Below are 25,151 nucleotides of genomic sequence, written 5' to 3' on the forward strand. Positions count from 1 at the left end.
TTTACCCTTCTCCCAGGGCAGATTCCTCTGTATATCTTGGCCCTCAGCTGAGAGTCTAGTTATCAAGTGTGATACAGAAGTTGGTATCGAATCTAAATCTCTCAGTGCCTGTGTGGGGAGTTACTTGAGTGCATTTTATAGTATGCCCTTGGATTAAAACAGGGTAGGTCTTAGTCATTCTTATGACACCAAGGAGTAGTATGGGTCACTGGCCACACAACCTTCCAGAATATGAAACTTAAAAGTAAAAGGACGTGCAAGAATTGCTTCCCCAAAATGGATCACCCTGTAAATATTTTTGATCAATAAGAAAGTAGAAGCAGCCTGGATCTGGCTGCTCAACTGTGGCTATTCATAAATTACAATCCAAGGAAGACTGCTGCGCTAGCGCTGGCCTTCTTGGTTGATACCTCCAGGCATGAGCCTGCAGAAGACCATGAGATTGCTTTTTGATGTGTGCTGATATGTGTTGAGTTGAGGTTTGCTTTTCCTACCATGCCACAGAAATATGGTCCTCAAGCTGGAGACCTTTATCTGATATGGGATTTAAGAATAAAGCAGAGTGTTTGGGTTTTGAGTTTGAAGTATGAGAAATTTACCTTCCTTTTTCTTTTTCCCTTCCTCACCTCCTAAGCCAGGTAATGTGTTTTCTTACTCAGTAGGTAAATACACTTGCTAGCTTCTGTTTCTCAGAGAGAGAGAGAAAGAGAGAGAGAGAGCTGTAAGTGCCAACAAGGCAAAAGAAAGTGTGCAAGTTAAATAGCATGGTCCGGAAAATATGTGGATTTGGTCTATTTTGTCTGCTGTGCATTCACATTGCCCCCTCTCAGGAGGTGGCTTAGGTGCATAGCAGCAGGGCAGTGATCTACAGGATATTAGAAGCATATCAGGAAAGTAGAGAAAAAAAGAAATTAAAAGGGAACTTGACAGACCCTTTTCTCATTTCTGCTTAGTACTGCCCCGTTTTGTGCTGTATTGTAAGCAGTGCTTTAGCAATAATACAGACAAAGCCTAACAAAGAGACTTGCTTGCTGGCAGAAAGTTGCTTAAAATAACTTAGTGAGGATAAAGAGGCTGCCCAGGTCAATAATGCTGTGAAATCCTCAATGTGTAACAGCTCCAGGAGGTTTTGTAGGCATATGGATTTTTAAAAGCTTTAGACTGTTGATAAGGCAGTAAAGATTGTAGAGGGCTGCTAACCTTGTATTGAAGGTGCTGGGACAGTTTTATGAAGATGTGGAGTTTGGCTGTAGAAATACGGAAATCTTTGTTCCCTTCAGCAGAACTCTGATTTAAAGTATGAATGCTAGAAAGAAAGGGTTGTTCTTTGTTAACAGATATTTAATACCATTAGGAGTCTTTGTTGTATTTTACTCTTCAGTCAGATCTATGACTGTCAAAAATGCTGTAAAACAACTTACCTGGCTTGCTATCCTTCAAATCAAGGGAAGTTATCCAATAGTGTAATTTATCCGTACCTTCATTATGAATGTAATTATTTTGATTCTAGTTTTATGTAGCATTATTTTTAAAACATCAGCTGAAGGTAATCAATATGAAGCTTATAACAGCCAGTTTTCATTAAAGGTAGCCAATCATGATAACTGGGAGAGATTATGTTACCAGTTCACTAATCCTTCAGTTAAAGCAGCAGCTTTTTGACCATGCTTTAAACCAAAAAATTGTAATGTGCTGTTTGAAGATGGTCCCTTATGTAATTCCAGTTGAAACTTCTATTTTGAGAAGTTCCTATATGTTCCTCTTCAGAGTTGTTTGATCCATGTTCTGCCACATCCACATGCACAACTCATAAGGAGGGAGTAGCACAGGGGAAAGGGGCAGGAGCTGGGGTTATGGTGAGGAGGGGAACGTCTGTAGATAATCAGGTGTCAGCCTTTCCACTGCTCGTGGAGGAACTCTTTTAGTTTAGTGTACCTTATATTATGCGTTTTCAGCTTGATGCTTTCTATGTGCTTTTGTGGGTATTTTTAAGAGCAGACATATGTCAGATGGTTCTTCTCAGGAATATGAACGCATGTTAATCATTATGGTGTGTGGAAGCGTCCTAGCGCAGGTATGGAGGCTCACAGCAGACTGCCTCACCGAGGCTCTGCCTCGTTTTCTCTTGCTGTGCAGTTGATATGGGTGGGGTCAGGCAGCTGCAAAACCGAAATTCCTAACAATATAGTTCAAATTCTCTTTTAGTGGTTCTGCTCAGTATATCCATCTAGTTTCCAAATGCAGCCTTGGGCTGTATTTGCCTTCAGAAGAAATCGTCCCCTTGGTTCCCTTGCCCAGTATGATGCTGCACTGCAAGCCTGAGGGAGCCGCCAGGAGAGTCAAAGATGGAGGGAGGGCAGGAGGGAAAACCCTTCCTTCTTGCCTCAGCCCCACCTGGCTAGGAAGTTGGCTGGTGCTGCAGGCAGGGTGCCATGCCCCCCCCCCGCCCCAGCCCAACCTGTCTGTTGTCTTTGGCTGGAGAGTCAGGTGGGCTTGAGTCGGTGATGCACCAGTTCCTTCTCCCTGGTGGAAGGAGGGGAGTCGTGCCTGAAGGGCAGCATACCAGACAGAAGACTGCTCCTGAAGCCACGTAGCCTGTACAAGCTGCTGTATCTCTGATTTCACTCAACTGCTTTTATAGTAGAAGTTATTAGAGTGATGCTTTATCCCATCTGAAGTAAACTCATTCCTTATCTTTGTATGCATCAAAGAGGATATGAACACCAAGCCTTTGTAGCAAAAATTCAGTTAAGTAAGATGAGATCAGAGTGCCGAATCCAACAGCTTAATCTTGTAGACCAGTGAGATGAGTGGGAGTTGGCACCTGGCAACAGCAGTAAATTCATCTTTGTTGTCTTACTGTTTGGGAATCTGGGATATGAAGAGGTATCTCACAAGGATGTACCTGGTCGCTCAGTGCTTTCTGTGTTTGCTCTCTCTGTCTGAGAAGACTACACTGGTGGAAAGAGTAGCAGTGGTACCATTTATCCTTTTGGCCTCAGAGATTATGGCTTTTGCCCTAATTTAACCAAGTTCTGGATTTACTAGTGCTTTTCCTGCCAGAGGACAAACTGATCCCCTAGCTCTGTGCTTCCAGCCACCACCCAACAAGTTGGAAGTAGTTACCTGAAAGTAGTTACCTGAATAAATGAGTCTTCTGACTGCAGGTGGCAAGCAGAAGTGTCCACTGAGAGATTTGCAGACCTTGTTCAATAAATCCCTATCGAATAACAGATTACGCTTTCAACAACTGGAAGTGCTCACTCCTTGAGCTGTAAAGTCTGATTCGTCCTCATCTTTGACAAACTTCAGTTGCCATACATAAACTTTGCTAGTAATATTTAATTGGTGCTAAATGTAACTTTAATAATACACTTGTTTTATATGTAATTTCCCTGTTTATGCGAAAGGAATGTAATTGACTGAGACAGTTTACTGCCAATTCTTGCTACTAATGGCAAAAATATCTTAATTTAAATGATTTCACATTAGTTGATTCTGGGTTCCTCACATGGGGTTATTTTGTTGAAATCCACGGACTGGAAAGGAATCAATATGGGGCTTTTGAAACTGGTGGAGGTTTGCAGTGCTCCCACTACGATTGATTACAGCTGCTTTTGTAGGGCTTTAAAAAGAACAATCTGTATTAAAAACATCATTCTTTGGTATGAGCTCGAACAGCTCCAAATAGGTTTCCATGGGGGCTGCCCTGCAATTTGACCACTTCAAGGGATTGCAGTAATCACCAGTGGGCCAGGGCAGCGAGGCAGAGGAAAGGCTATTAGGTGGGGAGTTATTGGCATGCATGCCAAAGAGGTTACCCTGGCAGCTTTAATCATTCATCCACATTCTCAAGAGGAGGGAGGAAAATATAAGTGTTAGTTCTTCTGATTGATTAGGAAAAAGGATCAGTAAAGCATGAAAGGAGAGGGAGGTGTGCATAGAAGAGCCAGTGCGTGTTAGATTTAAAAGCACTGACTGGGGCAGGTACATGTAGTTATGACCTCTATACCAAAAGCTACCTGCTTCTTTCATTACTGTCAGATTTGTGACTGGCAATTCAAAGACAGGCTAACCTCTTCATTCAGCATTTTCAAAGGAGCACATTTAACTTCTTGGTCACGGCTATGCCTTAAATTTAACCTGTCTGCACATGGGCTGATGTGTCCTTAAAAAACTGATTAGTATTTTGAGCTGTGACAATGATTTGCATGGTGGTTTTGATCCTATTTTTGGTGAAACCAATGGCTGCTTTTTGGAAAACGTGCAGAAAATTGCTATGCTAATTGAGATAAATCAATCCGTGATGCACATTGCTGGCTGCTGGCTTCTGATGCTGTTTCGCCTGCACATTGCCCTTTAATATTTCAATCTGGAGTAGCGCTTCGGAAGCTGATTCAGCTGTAGCCATTCTAAAATAGTTTCCCTGTTGTATCGTGCCTACGTCAAAGGCAGAGTTGAAGAATAAACTGTTCTTTGCATCAATTGATGGCTTGGCATGAAAGCCGAAAGGGCTTTGGATCTTTTAATTTTGGGATTCCCGGAGAAGCTTTGGTATTAAACTTCTGCTTTTACATGGGAAATGAGGATTGCTGTGTACTGTACCTTGACTGTTAGGCAGTCTTGAGGTTTTCAAGGTAAAGGAGACAACTAAACTGCAGTGTTCCGTTCTGGGTTTCATGTACAAGAAGAGAAAGACCTGTTGGTGCCGAGTGAGGGAATGTGATACAGTGTCAAATCAGGGGGTCCATGTAAGCAGCACAGCAGTACTGTTTCCTTGGGTTGGCATATCAGATTTGCCCTGCCCCTCTGTCATTCCTAAGTAACCATTTTTAAGTTGGAGTAAGTTTATGTGGTCACTGAATTAGGAAGATCCCCTGGTCCTAACCGGTAGCCTGTGTGGAGGTGATCTGACCATGCAGGTCCTCAGCTGTACGTCTGGGGAAGGACCAACAGGTCTGGTCCTCTCTCTCGAGTGGGCATTCAGCACAAATTACTGTAGAACTGCAGGAAACTTTTACTGCTGGAGAAAGAAAATAAAATGCTGTAGTTGCATATCCTATGATCCACGTAGCTTTTACTTGCTGAGTCGTGAGATGAGGCTGTGGGACTTCTACTGAGGAGACTCTGCCCAAGTGAAGAACTGCTCTTCACTGGGGTATAGTGGTGGCAGAGATCCACAGAGGTAAAGGTTTGTTTTTTCAGAAAATTCTGCGTAACTGAATGAAGATGTAGGCATCTTCTGCAGCATAGATGATGAAGGCATCTTTTGTAGGGGCAGACCCAACTATGGTCTCGCTCAGCTAGCAGTCCTTTAATACTACTTCACGTGGGCTTGAGCCTAGCTGGATAGCCTAGGAGGCCTAGGAGGGCTGTTGGGTAATTGATGAGGATCTCTTTTTGTTCATTTACTAAGTATCTGTTGTAGTTGGAGAGCATCGAACAAGTTGTTTGGTCTGTCCTTCATCACAAATAGTGCTGTCGATACTTGTCCGTAAGGATAGAAAGCTCTGGCTGATCTTGCTGCCTTGCTTGCTCACCTCCCTCCTGCATCTTCATACAGCAACCTCTGTCCCACCCTGGGCAACACAGTTGCTGGACAAGGGATTAGATTAGTAGACTAAAGTTTGGTCTCTGCGTGCATCTAGTAGATAAATGATGCACAAGTGGAAATTTTCACAGATTGTGAAAAGAAGTGGAAAGACAGAAGCTTTTTGCATTCATATTTACCTCAAATAGGCCAGAACTTTAGAGGACGTTTATCTTTCTCCTCAAGACAGGACAAGCCTCAGCTCCAAAGCTGTAAGCAGGCCAAAGAGCCACTACACGGATCTGTGAGCCTTTATAATGGGAAGAAAAACATTTTCAATTAAGCTTGAACAAGTCCTCCTGTTATCGTTTTAAGTTCTGTTATCACATAATGTACCATACGGCATGTAATTACACATTAGGGAATATTTCTAAAGGCACAGATGACTGTTAGAAAACAGGCACATGAGTTTCTATGACTTTGTGAAGAGTGCGAACTTAAATCTATCAACCGCAGCACTGTAATTTCTTTGGTGCGTGGCCGTAAGTGAACAGTAGCTGACGTAGTGGTGGCTTATTGGTGTCTCCTTACGCCGGGGGGCTCTTTGCCTTGGAGCATTTCCCTGTGAGCACCATGGATGCCGTGTATTTTCTTTAGTGCAAGCCATGACACAGACTGCTGAAATGCCTGACACCAGCAAGAGCTGTTTTATTAATGCCGTCCCTGTCAAATACGCCTCTGTTTTGGTAATTAGTCTGGCGTAACAGACTGTGCGCATCTTAAAAGCCAGCATATTTTGACTCTTGGCTCTGACATGAGGCAATCTCTGTAAATCAGCGCTTTTGGTAGACTCCTCTATTGTTGAATGCTAGCGGTAGTAGAAGCAGTTTGCAGTCCTTGTGTTTATTTTGGGCTCTCCGCCTTTCCTCGGCAGCCACGAGCGGTCAAACCCTTTCTTTATCTGTCGTGAGGGATTGGAGGCCTAAAGCTATAGTTTTGTGCAGCATCAGGAAGTTCTTCTGCATGAGGTACAAGGAGCGTGAATAATCTTTCTGGCATGTGCTCCAGCCACGGTAGTGGCTCTGCACTGCACCAGACAGGATCTCAGCCTGCTGCGCCGCTGCTGGCACCGGCGCCGTCCCCGCGGGCAAACACCCGATTTACAACAGCACTAGTAGGGACACCCATACAAAGCTGATTTACGCTTCCACCCTTACCTGAAGAAGGGCAGCAAACGTCCTCTAAGATTTTAAAAATACCTTTGGAAATGAGCTCTCTGGAATGAGTCACCGCGATCAAAGCTTGTTATTTAATTGGCCAAAGCCAGTGGTGGGGGAGGCGGTGGCTTTTGCAAATTTGGTCCAGGCACTTCCCATCGTGAGGCTGGTTTTCGCATTGGGCACGTGGATGAGCAGAAGGACTGGCACGGAAAGGCGGCAGCCTTGGAGAGTGCGTGGAGGGTTTTAAGCTGTTCCGAGGTAAAACTGGGAGATGGTAACCATGTCAAAATGATTCGGGGGAAATGAGCAATGCAGATGTTGGCTTCTGTATGAAACCCTTGCTCTCAAACTTGGAAAATTCAGTCTGGGGCCTGTTGTTATGGAAATAATATTTTTGCTGTGATCACAGTTACCCAGACCATGGTGTAGTGCAGCTTTCCTGCAGCCAGTACCCACTCCACTGACATCACCATTGTGCAGGCAGTACGGTTTCTCCAAGGAAGAAAATGGGGAGTGCTTAGATGGTTATACTTAAATTACATCACTAATTATTAGCATCTTATTTCTCAAAAAATCCCACAACTGCCCACCACCGTGCCTCCCACCCCCACTTCTGCTGAAGGCCCCGCCACAGCTGGCAGAGTGCACTGAGGTGCGGTTTGCTGGGAAGACTTTGGCCTGCTGGTCCTTAAAAATGGCCATCACCACCTTTAAAGGAAATAATGGGGACTACTTCTCTCCTTTTCTTCTGTGTCCAGCTGTAGGGCATATCAGTGAAAGGAAAGAAAGGCATCTGTACTAAGACAATTAGTGGCAAACATGCTTTGTAAAGTAAAATCCTCCTTCAAAATTATGTGGCTGTAGCAGGGTACAAGTGGGCAGCAGAGGGATGTGCCAGCTGAAGGAGGCTGATGAGTGCTGTCAGAGCCGGCAGAGGCTCATCTCTGAGAACCAGTAATATGATGAGAAATGGAAGGTGAATGCTGTTCTGGTTAGCACGTTTCTCTGCAAAAACCTAGTGCTTTGGGGTGTAAATCTGATTTTCAAGTTTGGCGCTGTAGAATTTTTTTGTTTAAAATCATGACTCTTATTCCTGGACAAGGTTAATGAACTCTTAATGGGAGAGTCTCACCAGTGGAATAGTTTTCCTGGTGTGATGAGGTAAAGCAAAGAAATGGTGAACAATGATAGGAAGATACCTGCCAGCTTTGAGGCTGGCAATGCTGAAGTCTGTTAGGACCAACTCCTGTTGGGTGGCAGATCGTAGTTCCTTTTGCAGGAAGCCTAGAGGGAAATACAGCTTCTCCATCACACAACTGCCTTTTCTCCAGCCTTCAGTGGGAGTCTGCAATGGCCCTCGGGCTTTAGGTGAATGCATTCAGGTAGTTAGCTTTCCAAAAATGTAGGGTATATGAAGAATGCATCACTTCAGTGAACTCAGACTGACCAGCTGAGCATGCTTTTATACAAGCGTGTATAGAACAGCACTATCTGTTAATAGGAGAGGAAAATCTGTTTTCTTTCTCCTTCTTACATATCGGATCACTGCCTAATCAACAGCTGTAATGCTTGCAGATTTTCAGAGCCTTCTGGCTTAGATATTTGTGATCTAACATCACTTTTATAATATTAGTCTCTGGTTCTGTGCATACTAAATGGGTTACATCTAAAAGACTTCCATCTGGGGAAAGAGGGAGGCAATGTACCATTAATAACCCAGCTGCAAACCTCAAATTCTCTGTCCCATACATATACCCAAAAAGGCAGAGAACAGAAATTTGAGTGCATCTGTAAGTAATAAAATGTTTCCTTCCATATGTCAGTTACTCATTGCTCTTCTGTCTGAGTTTCAAACAGCCACGACAGCCATGGTAGACATTACTTCTCCACTGCTCCTCACACAAGCTTTCTTGGCTTCATCCACATGGCACAAGTGTCTTTAATGTCTTACTCCTAAATCATCCCCATGTAATGGGAAAACTGACTGTAACAGCAGCACTGGAAAAGGGAATGGCTATGACAGGGCACTTTGTACTTTTTTTTTTTTAAATGAAGTGCACCCTCCTTTCCCAACCTTCCTATTGTCTGAAGATTGTTTCTAATTTTTTGCCATTGTAATTTTGATGAATGATTTATGCCATGAGATGATGAGTCAGAAAAAGCTTTTTTGCTTTTTTTTTTTTTTTCCTCTCTCATTTAGTGTCAGAATGAGGGGTTTTAAGTATGTCCTGGATGATCTAAATTAATTGAATTAAAAAATAATTTAAAATTTAAGTTTTAGTAAAATAAAGACACTGAGATTTCAAATTCAACATATTACTGGTATGGGAGTATCTTTTATCTAGTACTTAATGGGTGCTAATCTACACTACATCCATGAGATTTAGATTTATGCCAGTGTAGTCAATAACCAGACAGGAATCAGTGATCATTGGCATGTAGCATGTGAAGTATTTAGGTCACAGGATTTTGCAGCATTATATTCTTGGAATAAAAATGTAAGTGGGGTAACAATGATGGATGAGAATGCAATCTCTGTCAAGAGGTAACGAGCAGTTTTTGTGGCTTCAGGGCCAGATTAAAGGCCTGATAACAGAGACATCCTTGCCTGGTGTTCCTGCCGTTTTAATAGATCTGAAAATAAGGCTGTTATATAAAAAGTGACATGAGGGCCCTCATTTCAATTGTTAGCCATAGGAAATAGTCCCTTAAATATTTGGCCTTCATAATAACTAAAAATAGATCTATGGAGTTGGAATTTGCAAACTTTTTTATTTTTCCTCCTAAGCATATTGAAGTGCTAGTACAGACCTTTCTCTGTCCAAGCCTACTGACAACAGACTTGTTTTTCCAACTTGTCTTTTGTGAACACCCTGGGAGTAGTCCATGAGCCCCCATGGATTCCCAGCTGACAAGCGAGAAAACGTTTCTAGAGCAAATATTAAATCGAATTTATTTTTACTTAGCATAAAATTGCAAAGCTCGGCTTCAGTGCTTGATACTTACTTAAGCACCATGAAGCATTCTTTTATTTCCATTAACCGTCTCTCATTTTTCTAAGCCTAATCTTCACAGAATTATTTTTAACAGCTGTGCATTTCTTGTTGACTGTTGAGCTTTTCTTTTTATTTTTAACCTTAAGGCAGTTTCCATTCCAAGTGGCCTAAGGCAGCTACATGTTTCTGAGCAACTGGGAAAAGAGATGCAAGCTGTGAGTGTACAGGGGGTGCCCCTACCCCAAGTATATTAGCCAGCTTGCAAAAGAGTCTCTTTAGGGACAGTGCAATGCATTTATCTATGCAGATGCTTGGGGATTTTTAAGCTTGGGTATGCTTCTTTGTGCCTTTGGTTTGAGAGGGTGCTCTTGTCCTGCCCGAGTTCTACTGGACGAGAATCATTCGTACTGGAAACAGGCTGAAGCAAGGGGCCCTGGCCAGAGAAGCTGCAGAGCATCTTACTCAGGTGGAGCTTGATGTCTGATCTGAATGCATTTGGAGTTCACTATACCATATATTTCTCCCTACAGTAAATACTGTAGTGGATATATAAGACTGTGGGGAATAGTTTTCTCATTCTGATGGAGTTGTGCCATCCACAATACTAGATATTAAATAATTTTTCACATTGTATCCTTTGCATCCCCAGAATAAAATACAATGGATGCTCAAATTGCTGCTGAAAACTACCCAGGCTTTTCTTCCATTTCTGTTCCTCTGTTTTCAGCTGGTTTAAATCTTGAGAACATCTCAGCATAGCTAGAAATGAGAGCTTTTGGCAGCTGAAAAGCCATAATTCATCCAAAGAAAGGGAGTGAATATGATGGTGGGGAGCCTGGCTGACTAGGCGCTTGCAGCTTGGGCTGGGTTGGGTTAGCTGCTCAGCTGTCTTACAAAAACTGAATCTTTAGAAGAACTGTCAGGGATCATTTGTGTCTTCTCTGAGTCCTGTGAGGCTCGAAAGAGCAAGAAAACAGGATTGTTTGTTTTGGAGCAGGGGGATGTTTTGGATTTTGTTTGTTTTTTGAATTCTGCTAAGTTTGCTTCTGATATAGACAGATGTGGGAAGTGGCCTAGGGAATAAATTGATTCGTAAGTTCATATGTTTATTCAACACTAAAAATTCTGGGCATGGACGTGTGATACTCCTGTTCTCATGCAGACTAGTTTTCATTCACTAACATTTGCAAACTCAGGCTGTTTCTCAGCTGTTGCCACACGCTATTGGCAATTTCCATTGTTAGGAAATTTCTCCAGGTAGGTCTTCAGTTTTTTTCCCCAGCTTGGCATTGGGTAACATTCACTGCCTCTGATATCCTTTGAGTATTGTATGCCTTTTCTATACTCATGGTCAGCCACCTGCATTTCCTTTTAAGTATGTTTTGTTTTTTCCTGCCTGATAGTGAGGAGTGGGCTGTTTTGTACCACAATTGTGGCTGAAAGTAAAATGAAGTGAAGGGGTTTGGTCCATTGTGACAGTCTGATCAACAGTAGGATATTTGTCCTGTGACAGGGAGTTGTTTTCCTATACGGAAACAGTCTCAGCTGTGTCTTAATTACAATACCATCTATACACCTACCGAGTTACTTCAGGCCTTCCTTTGGAGACATCTTTTAAAGGAATTAAGTCATTTGATGGTGACCAGACATTGTGTTGAATTTCTGCTTTGGACTGCAGCCAGTTCCAGGCAGACAGCGTGAACTAGCAGCAGCAGATGAGAGCAGGCTTTTTGTAAACCTATCTTAAAAACAGGGCTTTTTTTCCCCCACATATCCCACAGGTAAAAGCTGCCATAGCAAGAGTAGACTTTGACCAGGTATTGTGTTGTTTTTCTTTTCCTCTAGAGAAGAAAAACACCGTAACACTGTTTTAGTTCAGAGCTGTTCAGAGAAGTTTTAGGTACTCTCAGTGCAAAGGTATTTTTACCCTGAAATACTCAGGATGGCCTTTCTGCTTTCCATGAAGAATCATTTTTTATTGTAGATCAAACTGAAGAGCAGTTTTCTGCCATGAAGAAGCTTAGAACAGGAAACTGTTGACAAAAACCTCCTAAAAAAAAAAAAAAAAAAAAAGGCACAAACGTCTTCAACAATATTTTTTAGACCTCTGGGAAAAAATTTGCCTCAGAAAGTCAGATGTGGGTCTTTCCATACAGGAGTTACCCCTTTCACAGTTTGGTACCGCTTTAGGAAAGCTACAGTGAATGTTGGGTAGCATAAAATGGGCAATCAATGCCATGCAGTAAAAAGTAAGATGGAAACCCTTAGGACACAGAGCAGCAGGTTTGGGTGCTTATATGAGATACAGAACAGATATATTTTGGTATAGCATTTTGATATTTGGCTTTTTGACTTAAAACTCCATTTGCAACTGCCATACTTTTTCAACAAGTTGTGGCAAATGGGCATTCACAGAAATGCTGGTAAAAGTAATAGTAGTAATAGCAGCAGGTACCTTCTCAGTCATCAATACATGGCTCCCATAAGGAAGTCCTGGTTTTGGCTGGAATAAAGTTCATTTTCTTCTTAGTAGCTTGATAGTGCTGTGTTTTGGATTTAGTATGAGAATAATGTTCATTTAGGAATTAGAGCATCTTGCCTGACCAGAATTTTGGAGATATGCTGTCTGATCTGGCAGAAAATGTCATAATCCTTAATCAACAGCACTGTCTTGGAAGCATTTGTATTCTGTAGTCCCAGTTGTTCATTCTAACTTGTAAAGAGTTTTGTGAGGTTTGGCTTGATATACCTCTGAGATGGTTTTTGATGCGTGCTCTTGTTGCTTCCCATTCGAGATCAAATGACAGACCTCACGTGACAGCCTATAGGTATGTGTATTTGAGATCCTGACAGAGGGCTTCAATCCTAGGATTTGCTTCTCTCTTGTTACAGAAGCTCTGCAGAGTATATTGCAAATCCCATTTATTCATTCATGCATTTAATGAGATGAAGAGTGATTTGAAGGGGGCTTGCTACCTAAAGATTTGGTGGTTTCTTAGTTTTCATTGTGCAGCCTTGGATTTTTTTTTATGCTGTAATTTTTACAAATTTCTTTAACATCTTAGACAAATGCATTGCATAAACTGGAAGTATAAACTGTTCAGTGTGCCATCATCAACTTTGGAAATAGGAGAGAAGATTGAGAGATTGTTACGCTGGAGAACTGTTATCTTTTTAACCATTCCCTCTTATCTGTTTTCCAGAGAGCAGATTTGACCTCTGATAAAGATTTATACCTTGACAACAGCTCTGTTGAAGAAGCATCAGGCGTCTATCCAATTGATGATGATGATTATTCATCTGGGTCAGGTTCAGGTGAGACAACATGTCACAATTTTATTTTAAAAAGTGTAAGAAGTAGTGCAATTATTTGAGGAAAAGCTGTGCAGTTTTCCTTTATAAGTTGGAGATGATACTTCCAGTGCGTACCATGAGTGCTTGGCTCTCTATTTACAGAGCACTGAGCACCCCTATGGACTGAGTTTTAAATATCAACTTTCTGCTCTTTTCTCTTACTCCTTAGTTGCATCATTTCACTGCACTATTTTCTCTCTGCTGTCCCTCTGGTTTCTGTGTAGATCTCTCTGGAGTTTAGAAATAAGGATTAGAGGAGGCTTAGTTCTCCCATAGCATAAAGCTAATTTAGTAGTCTGTAAGAAAACATAGTGGCAGCAAACTTGTTTTCTCTTATATGCATTCAGGTTGACGTAAACATGGTGTCCACTTCTTTTTTGTTGTTGTTCTTTTAAATTTGGAAGTCTAGATACTGCCAAAAGCATGACAGTTTTCTCTGAGGTAACTACATCCATATAGTGAATAAAGAAATTCATAAACATAACATACTGATTTCTCAGACTTAAACACCATTAGAGGCATGTAGCTAGCTCATCATTTTTCAAAAAACTCTCAGTGAAACCTCATTAATAATTTATTTTAGAAGGCCTCTTTGTGGAGTGTCTTCTAGACTAGCTGAGAGGCTCCAGCCATTAAAAGTTAAGTGCAGGATTTTATGGTTAAGTGCAGGATTTTATGGTAGTTCTGGAAGAGAAATTTCCTTATTGTTGTGAGCATTTGCTGAGCTGTTGTGGAAATCCCATTTATTTTCCAAGTGTGTTACTTATTTTTTTGTTATTGCACTTTTTGTAATCTGTCTTTGATATTTATATATACTTGTAAATTTTTGAAGGGTAAGCCCTTCTTGTAGCACCTTGTTTTTGTTACTGTTGTGAGCCACAGTTGAGATTTTTTGGATGGATTTTTGTTTTTCCTTTCTTTTGGAGTTTCAAAGATAAGTTAAAATGAAGTCTACAGAGATCTGATTGTGCTGCCAGGCAAATTCAGGCCCATCAGTCACTGGTACCTGGGTAATACCCTGTGTTTTGGGAGTCCTCCATGGGGGGAATTTGACGTTCCATTGTGATCAATGGCTTAATCAGGCCTCCTTGCTGTAGGCTTCTTTGAGGGGAAATTTAACTTCATTTGAAAAAAAAAAAACCACCAACAACCAACCACTCAACCTAACTACTCAGTGATTTCATCCCGTTACCAGGACTGTCTAAGGAAATTTCTCACCTCTGAGAAAATTGCCCTTTCAGTTAGCATCTCATTCTGTCATGTCTTCAGGTGACTTTGTAAGCTTCAGGAAAGGAGATAGGCTGACAATAAATAGCAGTATGGAGAATGGTCTGTTTTGGTTTTATTTCCTCCCTCTGTGGAGTTTGGCTGTTTCTAATATGGATGATTCAAAATGCAACCCTGCTATTGAAGTGGAAAGGACTATACAAGAACTGGCTTCAGATTTTATTAAACCATCTCAGTGATAAAAGTGGAACCAGAAAGACAGAAACTACATCCAGACTTGACCAAAAGTAACACCTTGGCTTTCTCTTCTCTCTTTTCCTGTGCTTAGCCTTGAGCCATGGGTGGAAGATGGAGTGTGTAACAAACACTCATGCTACCTCTGACAATCTTTTCCCTGCAAGAAAGCAGGAAAAGTCTCACTGTAGACTGGACTAGTTGAATGCCCCTCCAGAAGGCTCGTGTGACAGTACCAAATTCTAAATCTTTTGAACAAAGGAAGAACTCTTCAGTTCAAATAATCTTCCGAGCAATCTCTGAGCCTAGCTTTTTTCACGTAAGAAAAAAACTCAAAAGGGAAGCAAATTAGCATCCCCTCTGCCCTGCTTATTCTATACTTACTGCTATCTCTATTTTATGAAGTAGAAAGTGTCCTGCAGATGTACCAATGATCCGTTTTCCTCATATTATGTTGAATGTGTAGTGTTCCTAGCAGGAAGAGCCTTCCCACACAAGAGTGGTTTTCTTGCTATGTAATTCCACTCCAAGCAAACAGATCCAAGATGACAACATGCTGACTCCTTTTCTTGGTATGAAAATTGTTAGCTGCCACCAGGCCTTTGGAGATAAACAGGAATTGTCAGCACCACCATTAATGCCCTTGCAGGTCTACAAGCAGCATTAACATGGACAAATGTCACTGTAAGCATGACACATTTCAAACTAGAAATTTGCTGAGGGCTTTTTGTAAGGAGGAAAAAAGGTGATGGTGTTCTGATTTTTTCTTTTCTTTCCTTTCATAGCCTCTTTATTCTTCATGTACATTCAGCTACTGTTGTGCATTTGCCCAAGTGTTCAGTCTGAATCCATTGGTCAAGTTTCCAAAAGAACCGTGCCTGCTTCCTGATTGTCCTGTATCAAAAGCAGAAAGTCTGTAGTGAATTTGTTAGTCCATGATTTCCTTTTTGCAGTCTCCACCTCTGAGGAGATGCCTCAGTCTGTCATCACTCTTTTTAGTGTAAGTGTTCGTATATAGCATAATAATAAAAGAGTAAAAATAGTTTTCCTTCCTATATAAAACTTGAAATGCTTTTATAGCTACTGTTGCTTTTTCCTCTGGCATAAAAGATCTTAACTGAGCCTTGGTCTTGCAGGTACCTGGAAGTAGCTGCTAAGCAGCATGACTACCCTTATGTTAAGGAAAGGTACCATCTCTATTAGATTTACCTACAAGTTCTTTGGAAAACTATCTGTCTGGTTCTTGTGTCTTCTCTTTACTTACTTCTGGCAGGCAAGTCAGTGCAATATATATATCAGAATCTCATGCAGATCTTCCCTTCCCCTTCTTCTACTCCCCAGCCTAATACTTCTCAGTCAATAGCAGCTCAAGTTGAGAAGTTTAGCTCAGGATGAACTAGGCCTAGACGGATATTGTGACTGGGGACTCTTCCTGGAGGAAAGTACGGTGGTGGGGTTGGAACTCCTCCAAGAAACACAAGAGCAGATCTGCTTTGGCTCTTGACCTAACGGGAAGCCAAAGTTATGCTCCAAGGCTGGAAGGCAGTTTCAGAGTCCAGTGGCAGTGTGGTGTGGGGCTGGGTGACAGCCGGTGGCATGGCTGCGGGGCCATGGTTCGGGGTGGGGGGTGGGGGGGTGGGGGCATGGGCGCTGTCCCAGGTGCTGATCAGGAGGCAGCACGGGGCCATGGCTGGCACTGGATGCTCCTGGCCCTGGTGGCAGTGTGACCAGCAGGCACTCCAGGTGGGTGGCACACCCCCTCCTGGTGTGCTTCCCCTCCCGTGGTGCAGGCAACACAGCAAGTATTCATTTCCCATTTCCTAAAGTTCCACTTGTAAGTGCCTTTCAGATTGGCCTGGAGCAAGAGCTTCTTCTGTCCATCTGCTACACCAGCCCCAAGCATGCTTCATGACATTGACTGCCTGGTTCTCCAGGCCCTTTAACGTAAAAACCTACTCTGATACTGTATGAGAGTGTGTTTTTGTTGTGCTGGACAGAATCTAATACTTCAGTGCAGTTAGGACTCTTCCTTTTATTCTTTCTTCAAGTTTAGTTGGGGGTTTTTTCCCTCCTCAGATGAGAATTATCAGAGACACGACATCCTTGCACTGTCCACATTTAGTTCAGCTGCCCTGATAGGGCACTAGTCTTATGTTTACAGTGTCATCTCTGGTTGCATAACACTATGTTGATTAAGGGTTGCATTGGGGACTTTTCATGTGAATGGGAGTGAGATAAGCCAGCTAAAAATGTGTCATTCTGGTATGTGTTGCATTGATGATAGAGATGGAAGATGTGAAAGAGATGATGGGTATGTGTGCGCCCACCTTATGACAAGTTTGCTTGTGGTGGTAGTACTCCCAGAGTGTGATGTGCAACAGCAAACAAACATGATGCCAAAAGATAGGGTGAAATGATCGGATTTGTTTGGTAGGAAGAGTTAATCACTCACTACTTTGCAATTAAGAGTGCTAACTACTGTGGGCTTTTTGTCGTGTACAATAATTTAAGCTGGCACAGTCTTGATTTCCTGACAAGTTTCCTCAAGCATCAAAAGTGTGAAGGAACATTTGCATTCCCATCATCCAAGGAGCAGCTAATAGACACATCACTGAGGGCTATACTAGATATTTCCAATACTACAGCACAATCTGGAGCTATTTTGACCACTATGAAGATAACAGTTGGGCAACCTGAAGAAGTTGCAGTGGATAAAAGACAGTGTGTGGTGGTCAAGAGCTCTCACTTCTATATCACAGAGATGGCTATGGGTTTAATTACTGCAGGGTTCTTGCAGTGCCCTCACTAAGAGGGCAATATCTACTTGTAGAGTGACTCAAGGCAGTTAATACCCAGCACCATCACCCAAACTGGCCAATTCCAGAAACCTTCTAAAGAGACATGGATATTTTCAAAAGGAAGAAGTAAGCTCTCATACTCCAACCATTTCACAGTATTCCTCTTAAGAACCTAGCTGGAAATTACGCTCATGACACTGTAGGTTTTTTCTTTCCTGTCCTATTTAGGGAACACGATACTATATAAAATGCTAATGCTATTTTCTGGAGAGCATTAGGGAGGTTTTTTTGATCCTTCAGTCCTATTTATGGATTATTCTGAGAATACTACTCTGTTTAGCAAAGGAAATGCCTTCCCCTTGTTTAGACATACTCCAAGCCAAGCAGAGACCTGTCTAGATAAAGCTAATTAGAAAGCAGGAACCATAGGGATGTGTCTGAGCCAGTGCCTGAGTCAGGCCTAAACAACAGGACTCACCTAAGGCCGTGTGGAAGAGGAGTTGGGTACCTTTGGTGCAAATCTAGCAACTAGTCCAGGAGCTAGATTAGTCACCCAGTTGTTGAGAGACTGGAGATCTGCATCCTCCATAGCAAGAGAGGTTCAGACCTTTAATGCTCACCATTTTATCTGGCAGAGACAACCATGGCCTAAAGGGAAAGTGGCATTTAAGGATTTGGAGGAGCAGTTGTGATTAAATGGGACTTATCATTTCATAAAAAGAAGAAAATAAAGTTCTGTACTCTCAAAGTGTGTTTCATCAGATCTCTAATCTGATCATCAATTTTAATTTCCTTGACTGTGAAAGTCTTGTGTAATTTGGAGGAACTTTGGAAGGTAAAGCAGGCCGAGCTATCCTTTGGGCCCTTATTTCTCAAAGAAAACTCTTGAGGCAAAGCCAGAAAATTTTTCCTGTTGGATGCTTTTCCTCACCTCTGTTTTGAAGAAGGATGTTGGTTTTTTGATCTTTGAGTAGCATTTCAGGAAAATACCTAATTCTTGTTGTGAGGTCTTTATTCTGGAGGTTGCACTGTAATTTTGGTATCTCTGAAGATTTTTCCAGTACTATTGTGTGCCGGTAGCTTTAATGTAGTACTTTTTTTAATGATTCCAAATATTCTTTTCTACAGTACAGAAGTTGTTTCAGTTATTGTCTTGTTAACGCCCTTCCTTTCAATGCCAAATGTATATAATTCTTGACTGAGTTCAAAACTTTGCTATTGCGCTCGTATTTTCAGCCTGTTTTCTTTCACTACAAAAATAAGATAAAAGGTCCGTTTGGAATGAGTGAGTCATACCATTCTGCTGTTAGAGGATATATTTTTATTTGTTAGGAATTACTCTTATGCACATTTGCTGGATTTATTGCCCAATGGTTACTTGGGTAACCGGTGTCTGTAATGAGCGGAACACATTGAGATTCGTAAGGAGTGGTCCAAGAAGAGGTTGATTCTTTTTCTCTTTCAGGTCTTGCAATAACTTAGTCTCTTGTCTGTGTCTTCTTCCTTCCAGTATCACTAAAGGATATTTATTAGACATGTCCATTATCTTATTCTAAAGGAGCCTTCATACTCCAGCAGGGCTTTGAATGTGGAGGAAATTAAATTTAAGGTCATCTTTAGGGAGTTTTCTATCCTCTTACTCTTTATTTCAAAAGAAAAAGGCTTCTGTATTACGTGGAGTTTAAAAACATGTGAATTCCTGGTGACTGAAACATAAAATAATAGCAATCTTTATGTGGGTAGAAACTACTCAGTTTTTTATGTTTGAGGATTTAACAGATTTGCTGTACAGGGGAGATTTTGTTGTTGGAGCAGTGTGTTACAGGGAAAAACTGTTCAGTTCACGTAGTTTAAGTCAAGTGAGGATTAAAGAAGTTATTTGATTGATTTGTTTATGACATGTAATTATCTGGTGATCATTGAACTATAGTTTGGGGCTCAATATCAGCAATACAACAGATAACCACAATGCTAGCCACTTACAAAATGGTCATATGCAACTACAAGTTTCCAACCCCCCTTCTATAACTGATCCCAACATGTGCCACGGGCACACAAAGACTTGTGTGCACACACACATCCCTCTCGCAGGCGTGGGGTGTGCAAGCTCCCCTCCTCTGGGTGTGCAGGACCCCCTGCCAACAGTCCTTCGCTGTGGGGGATGTGGGTGCCCCCAGCCCCATGTGATACCGGGGCCCCACCACCTCCTGCCACCCGCAGGAGGTGACCCTGTGCCCCCAGGGTGCGGGTCCCGGGGTTGCCCCTGTGGAGAGCTAGAGGTGGCTACTGGGAGCAGCCACGAGGCTGGGGGGTGGCACTGCCAAGCCCTGGCAGAACCCCGGCTGCCATGGGGCCACGTCGGATAGTCACACCAGCCCTGACAGCGGCTGCTTTAGCTCCAGGGTCTCTCCCCCGTTACAAGTGTTTATGCTTTTTTCATACTTCTTTTCAGGCTGGTTCCTTCTGTTTCAAAAATATCATGGTAATTTCCTGGTTACTGCTTAATCCAGCTGGTGGCCTCCCTTCCTCTTTCATGGAATCACTTGGGGCAAATATCTCCCTGACAGTTTGGGGCACTCTGTTTGCACTCGCATCTTTATCTTAGCAGGCATTGTCATCTAGGCCATTTGCCTAGGGTGGGCTGTGCAAGCACCCCTACCTTAGTGTCATAATAAAAAATGTAATTGGTCTGGAAGAATTTCACAGGGCAGTGAAATGTCACCTTTTTTGCCTCCAGGTGCTGAAGAAGATGAGGATAGTTCAGTGATAACAACATCCAGAACACTTCCAAAGTTACCGACAACTAGTGATGCATCTAGGGCTGAGACCACCACGGTGAAAATGCAGACCAAGGTGCCTGCACAAACAAAGGTGCGTGGCTGGAGAGCAACACCATTTAAAATGGTTCCACTGTACCCCATTGATAGCTTGATGTTAATTTTGTTTGATTTATATGGATTAATAAGCCCCCACAAACTTTACTTAATGCTACTGCAGCCTTTTAAATGAATACAGAGCTGCTCGGTTTCATTCCTACTAGAAAGCCTCTATAGGGATGTCTGGATTTCACATGAAAGAAGAGATGCAGAAAAGAATATCTCATGATACACAAGAGTTTCTCATGACACCTTTGGGTCTGAGCTGTACCTTTTTTGCATCTCTCAAGGAGTTATTAAAAAATTCTACATGAAACTTCTCTTCTCAAAGGAGAATGTTGTGTGGTTGGCTGTAGTTTGAGCACTTGCCAGGTTCCATTTACTATTTCAGTATTACCTTCTACTACCATAGGTAATGTTGTCTAAGTTACCCTCAAAGGCATTCTGAATAAAACATGCCTAATGGGTTAATTTCAGAATTGTTATTTCATTCAGAGGCTGTTATTCTGATAAACAGCGGCAATGTTTAGCAGCTGTTTGCTAAATATACTTTTGGGGAATTTAAACTTGTGGATAGTGTTTTTCATTCTGACATCATGACGACAAGTAGATCCAGTTACAATGTCTGGCACAGCATTCTGTGATCAAAAAACTTCCCGTGTGTTGTGTTTGTCAGTATTGTGGAGTATGTGTGTAGAGCCACAGCTTCGTGGCTGCCCATGATGGGCAGTGACTGTGCTGACTTGTGGTGCGCCCTGTCTGTAAACGATGCTCTGTTTTCCTTTTTGTGCCACAGTCACCTGAAGAAATCGATAAAGAGGAAAGGCCTGAGACAGATGCCAAGAAAAAGAGTGATGAGCCAGGGGATGATACTGATGTGTTCACTGAGAAGCATTCAGAAAACCTCTTCCAGAGAACAGAAGTTCTGGCAGGTGAGGCGGCATTTGCCAAGGTCTATCTCACCAGAAATGCCACAGAAAACAGAGGGAATCCATATCAAATAGTGCAAACTCAACATTAGTGTTTTCTTGGTAGATTCTTAAACACTTTCATAGTTGGGTAGCCAGTGGTTGATTTGATGAGAATGAGACGGGCATCTTCTGGAGTTAATTAATAGTGAAGTCTGTTGCTAATTGATTTGACGCCCGCAAGTTAAATACTGCCTGCTTAGTATCTGGAGCTTCCAGAGCTCGGAAAGGGAGTTGCAATTTGGATTAATGCTTGGAGTGTAGAAATGTATTTCTTACCCACACTACCAAGAGCACATTGCTGTCTGGTGCATCTGGTGCAGATGGACACTGCCTGGGAGGAGCTCATGGCAGGGGTGGGTGGATGGAGAGGGATGGAGGAGCACGGTCCTTAGGATACAGAGGGTCTATTTCCATGCATAACCCAGGGGGGCACAGGCTGGCCACGAATGCTTTCACTACATGGGAGGGTTTTTTGGCATAAGAACAGTGTTTATAGGTACACTTTTCCCCCATGTCCTCAGAGGGGGTGTTGGGACCCATGAAAGTCACACAGGTCTGGACCACATCTTCCTATGAGCATCCAAATGTGAAATAGCCTTAACACCCACATCAGTGGAAGCATGTAGGTTTGCTCTTGAAGTCTAGTTAGAGTTGATACTTTCTACACACTTGCTAGTGCATGATGAATGCAATGCCTCTGTTCCTACAGGTACATGAAATGTTCTCTCCTGTTACTCATCAACAGGAAATTCATTTCAGTCTAGAGTCAGAGTGAAAACTGATGGAGAAAAGGGAAATCCCATTTCCTGGCTAGTGTAACAAAATAGTGCTTTTAAGGCTGAAAATGTTAACTGTTTAAAAATGAGTTTGAAAGAAAAGTTATTATTATAAATTAAGACAACTTTATGCTCTGGCAGTATTGGCAGCTTTCTTAATTGAGGTTTTGGAAAATTTTTGATAACCTTTTTAGTACTGTGGGTTGTTGGATGTTGACTTGTAGGTGGAATGTCCTTTTAAATGATTGCCTTCATAAACACAGACAGTCTTTCTGAGAATATATTTCGGGATACTAATAATCAAGACAGTTGCATAATGGGAGCCCTTTTCTGCAATTTGAAAATAATGGCAAACTCATTGTGTGAGATGAAAAAGAAACATGGTGTTAAACTTGTTTATCTGGCATATCGTGATTCTTTGTTTCTTTGATTACAGCTGTTATTGCTGGTGGAGTTATCGGTTTTCTTTTCGCAATCTTCCTTATCCTGCTGCTGGTATATCGCATGAGAAAGAAGGATGAAGGCAGTTATGACCTTGGTGAACGTAAACCATCCTGTGCTGCCTATCAAAAGGCACCTACTAAGGAGTTTTATGCGTAAAATTCCTATTTAGTGTCTCTATTTATGAGATCACTGAACTTTTTTAAATAAAGCTTTTGCATAGAATAATGAAGATTTTTTTTTTTTTTCATTAAAGAGCCATTATGGCACCTTTATGATAAAATCCCATTGTATTTAAAACTTTTCATGTATTCCTTTAAAAATGTAAAATTAAAACTTAACATTTGCAGTGTTCTGTGAATAACAGTGGCAAAGCATTATTTTATAAAACCATTGATGTTCACTGAATCATTTTTAAAACTTTATGCATAAATATAAAATAATGAAAATTATTGTTTTATCCTATGGTTCAATGAAAGTTGTTTAATTTTTGTTGGCATGTCTCAGATTGATCTTACAAGTTAGATTTTATTTCATTAATTTATCTGTTTCCAAAAAAATGCCTTTTTGTAGTTGTCATGGTGCAATTTGTCTTCAGATAATTCAGATAACAGTAACTTTTAGTGTAAATGTAATTTTTCAGCTACGTAAACTTTAACCTCCACTTTGTATAAATTTAAGTGTCAGAATATCAATTTTACACTTTGCATTGTTTCTCAGCGTACCTGTAGCTTCAGTGAGATTTGTAACAGCAAATTAATGTGTAAAATTGGATTATTACTACAAACTGTATAGTCGTGTTCTTACTAAACAAATCTCCTGTAAGGAAGATTTGGAGTAAGCTACTGACAAATCTAAGCAAACCCAAAGACTCTAACAGTATTTTGAGAAGTTGCTGCAGATTTCTATGGCCACTGTATTTGTTAATTATTTGCAATTTGAAGGTACAAGTAGGGGTTTAAATTTTTGTTCTTTAAAAATGCGTTTAAGTTGTAAAAGTCTTTTAAAGCCTTTGAAGTGCCTATGATTATATGTAACTCGTTGCAGACTGGTGTTAATGAGTATATAACAGTAAAAGAAAATGTTGGTATTTTATAAGCACAGACAATTCTAATGGTAACTTTTGTAGTCTTACATGGATAGACATAATTGTAATTTGGGAACATAAACACTACTGAATAAATCATGTGGCCTAATACTGAGAATTCCATTGTGATATACTTTTGTACGCTTTTCATTTTATGTCTGCTTGCTTATGTTTTAATGTCACAGACTACATCTAGTAGATCTTAAAAACCCAGACCAAAAAAAAAAGGCTGTTGATCAGGCTGATCCTCAGACCAGATGTATTGCACAAGTGACAGAGAAAAGTGGGAATGTTTATGTCTTGCATCTGGTGTATGAGTTATGAGTCATTCAACCTTTGCATTATATTTAATGGCAGTATTGACACAGACCTGTTCTTCCTGCAAATGTTGTTTTCCATACTGTAAAATTCAAAGAAGTGCCCGGGTTCATTTATTGTGTATATCAGTTTTTGATTTGTTGTCCAGGTTTGTTTTTTGCCTGGCCTTTTGGAAAAGTTTGGTTTATTCTGCTCGGACTCCAGCAGAAGAGTTGAGACAAGTGGAGTATCTTCATAAGAGAAGAAAGAAATATTCTCAGTAGAAGAGAAAAGGCTCTGTTGCTTAGACCTCAGATAGGTGTTGGATAGAGGGACACGTGGAGAAGATGATAGTCTGCCTCCTTATATTATGCTTTGTAACAGACAAATGGCTTCGTCTTCTGCTCTGTTAACCTCCTCATTTTTTATTTTCGAGATTTCCAAAATATAGGTGTCCAGGACGTCAAGCTGAACTGCTTCTCAGAAATGGCAATGTATTGTAAATAAGATCTGGTAGCTCTTCAGATAAGAGCTACCTAACTTGTATTTGTTGCTGTCCCAAGTTCAGTGGTCATTTAGGAACAAATGAATGCTATCCTGTGCTAAAATATTTAATATATTGCTTTTTAAATTACTTATACTTACTGGCAAGTTTTTCAAAGCCATACAAGTTCAACAAGTAAAAACAGGGTAAGAATTTAACAGGTATATCTTATTGTGCAATATTTAGTGAAATTCAATTAGTAAAATAACTGCTTGAAATAACTGTGCCAAGAAAAGAAAATTTCTGGCAAATGCTGTGCCACTGCTGTAAAATAAAGCATTTGTTCAAGTGCCAAAATAAAGTCTACCATGCCTAAACTAATACTTTATTTGTATAGTCTGACATCCAGTTTTTTGAAGCCTACTTTGCTTAAGGTAGTAGATCTGAATTTTCTTTAAGGGTGCAATGAATATCGCTGTAAGTATAGCTATAAATATGAAACACCAGATAAATTGTCTCCTCCTTCTTCATAAGCAAATTGATATTGAGAAGCTATTTTCTTTTTATTTATATATGTTAGACTCTGCCTCTATACCTTATGTAAAGGACACTTTATCCAATGCAGACATCTGTTGTAATTATGCAGGCTACCAAATATTATGCTTGTCTGGTTCCTCCTGCATCTGCTTACAAGCAGAAGCAATAGTAAAGTTTCAGCTCTATTTCACCACTCGTCTTTTTTTTCCCTACACATCCATTATCCGCTCTGTTACATGCAGAAGAGGTTTAATGCAGAAGAGGTTTAATGTTTCAGCTATGTACATGGACTGAAAGTATCGCAGTCCTCCCACCCTCCCTAA

General features: G+C 41.2%; 1 protein-coding gene across 1 annotated transcript in view; it reads left to right on the forward strand.

Annotated features, from left to right (window-relative positions):
* The window catches only part of SDC2 (syndecan 2), a 59,840-nt gene extending 35,168 nt beyond the window's left edge, over positions 1-24,672 (forward strand). The window contains exons 2-5 of the mRNA XM_049825075.1: positions 12,950-13,061; positions 20,097-20,230; positions 21,032-21,167; positions 22,419-24,672. Coding sequence (XP_049681032.1) covers positions 12,950-13,061; positions 20,097-20,230; positions 21,032-21,167; positions 22,419-22,582 — 546 coding nt within the window. The 3' untranslated portion in view covers positions 22,583-24,672. The remainder of the gene's footprint in view (positions 1-12,949; positions 13,062-20,096; positions 20,231-21,031; positions 21,168-22,418) is intronic.
* The last annotated feature ends 479 nt before the right edge of the window (positions 24,673-25,151 follow it).

Source organism: Accipiter gentilis, chromosome 2, assembly GCF_929443795.1.
Source record: "Accipiter gentilis chromosome 2, bAccGen1.1, whole genome shotgun sequence".
In the NCBI taxonomy this organism is placed as follows: domain Eukaryota; kingdom Metazoa; phylum Chordata; class Aves; order Accipitriformes; family Accipitridae; genus Astur; species Astur gentilis.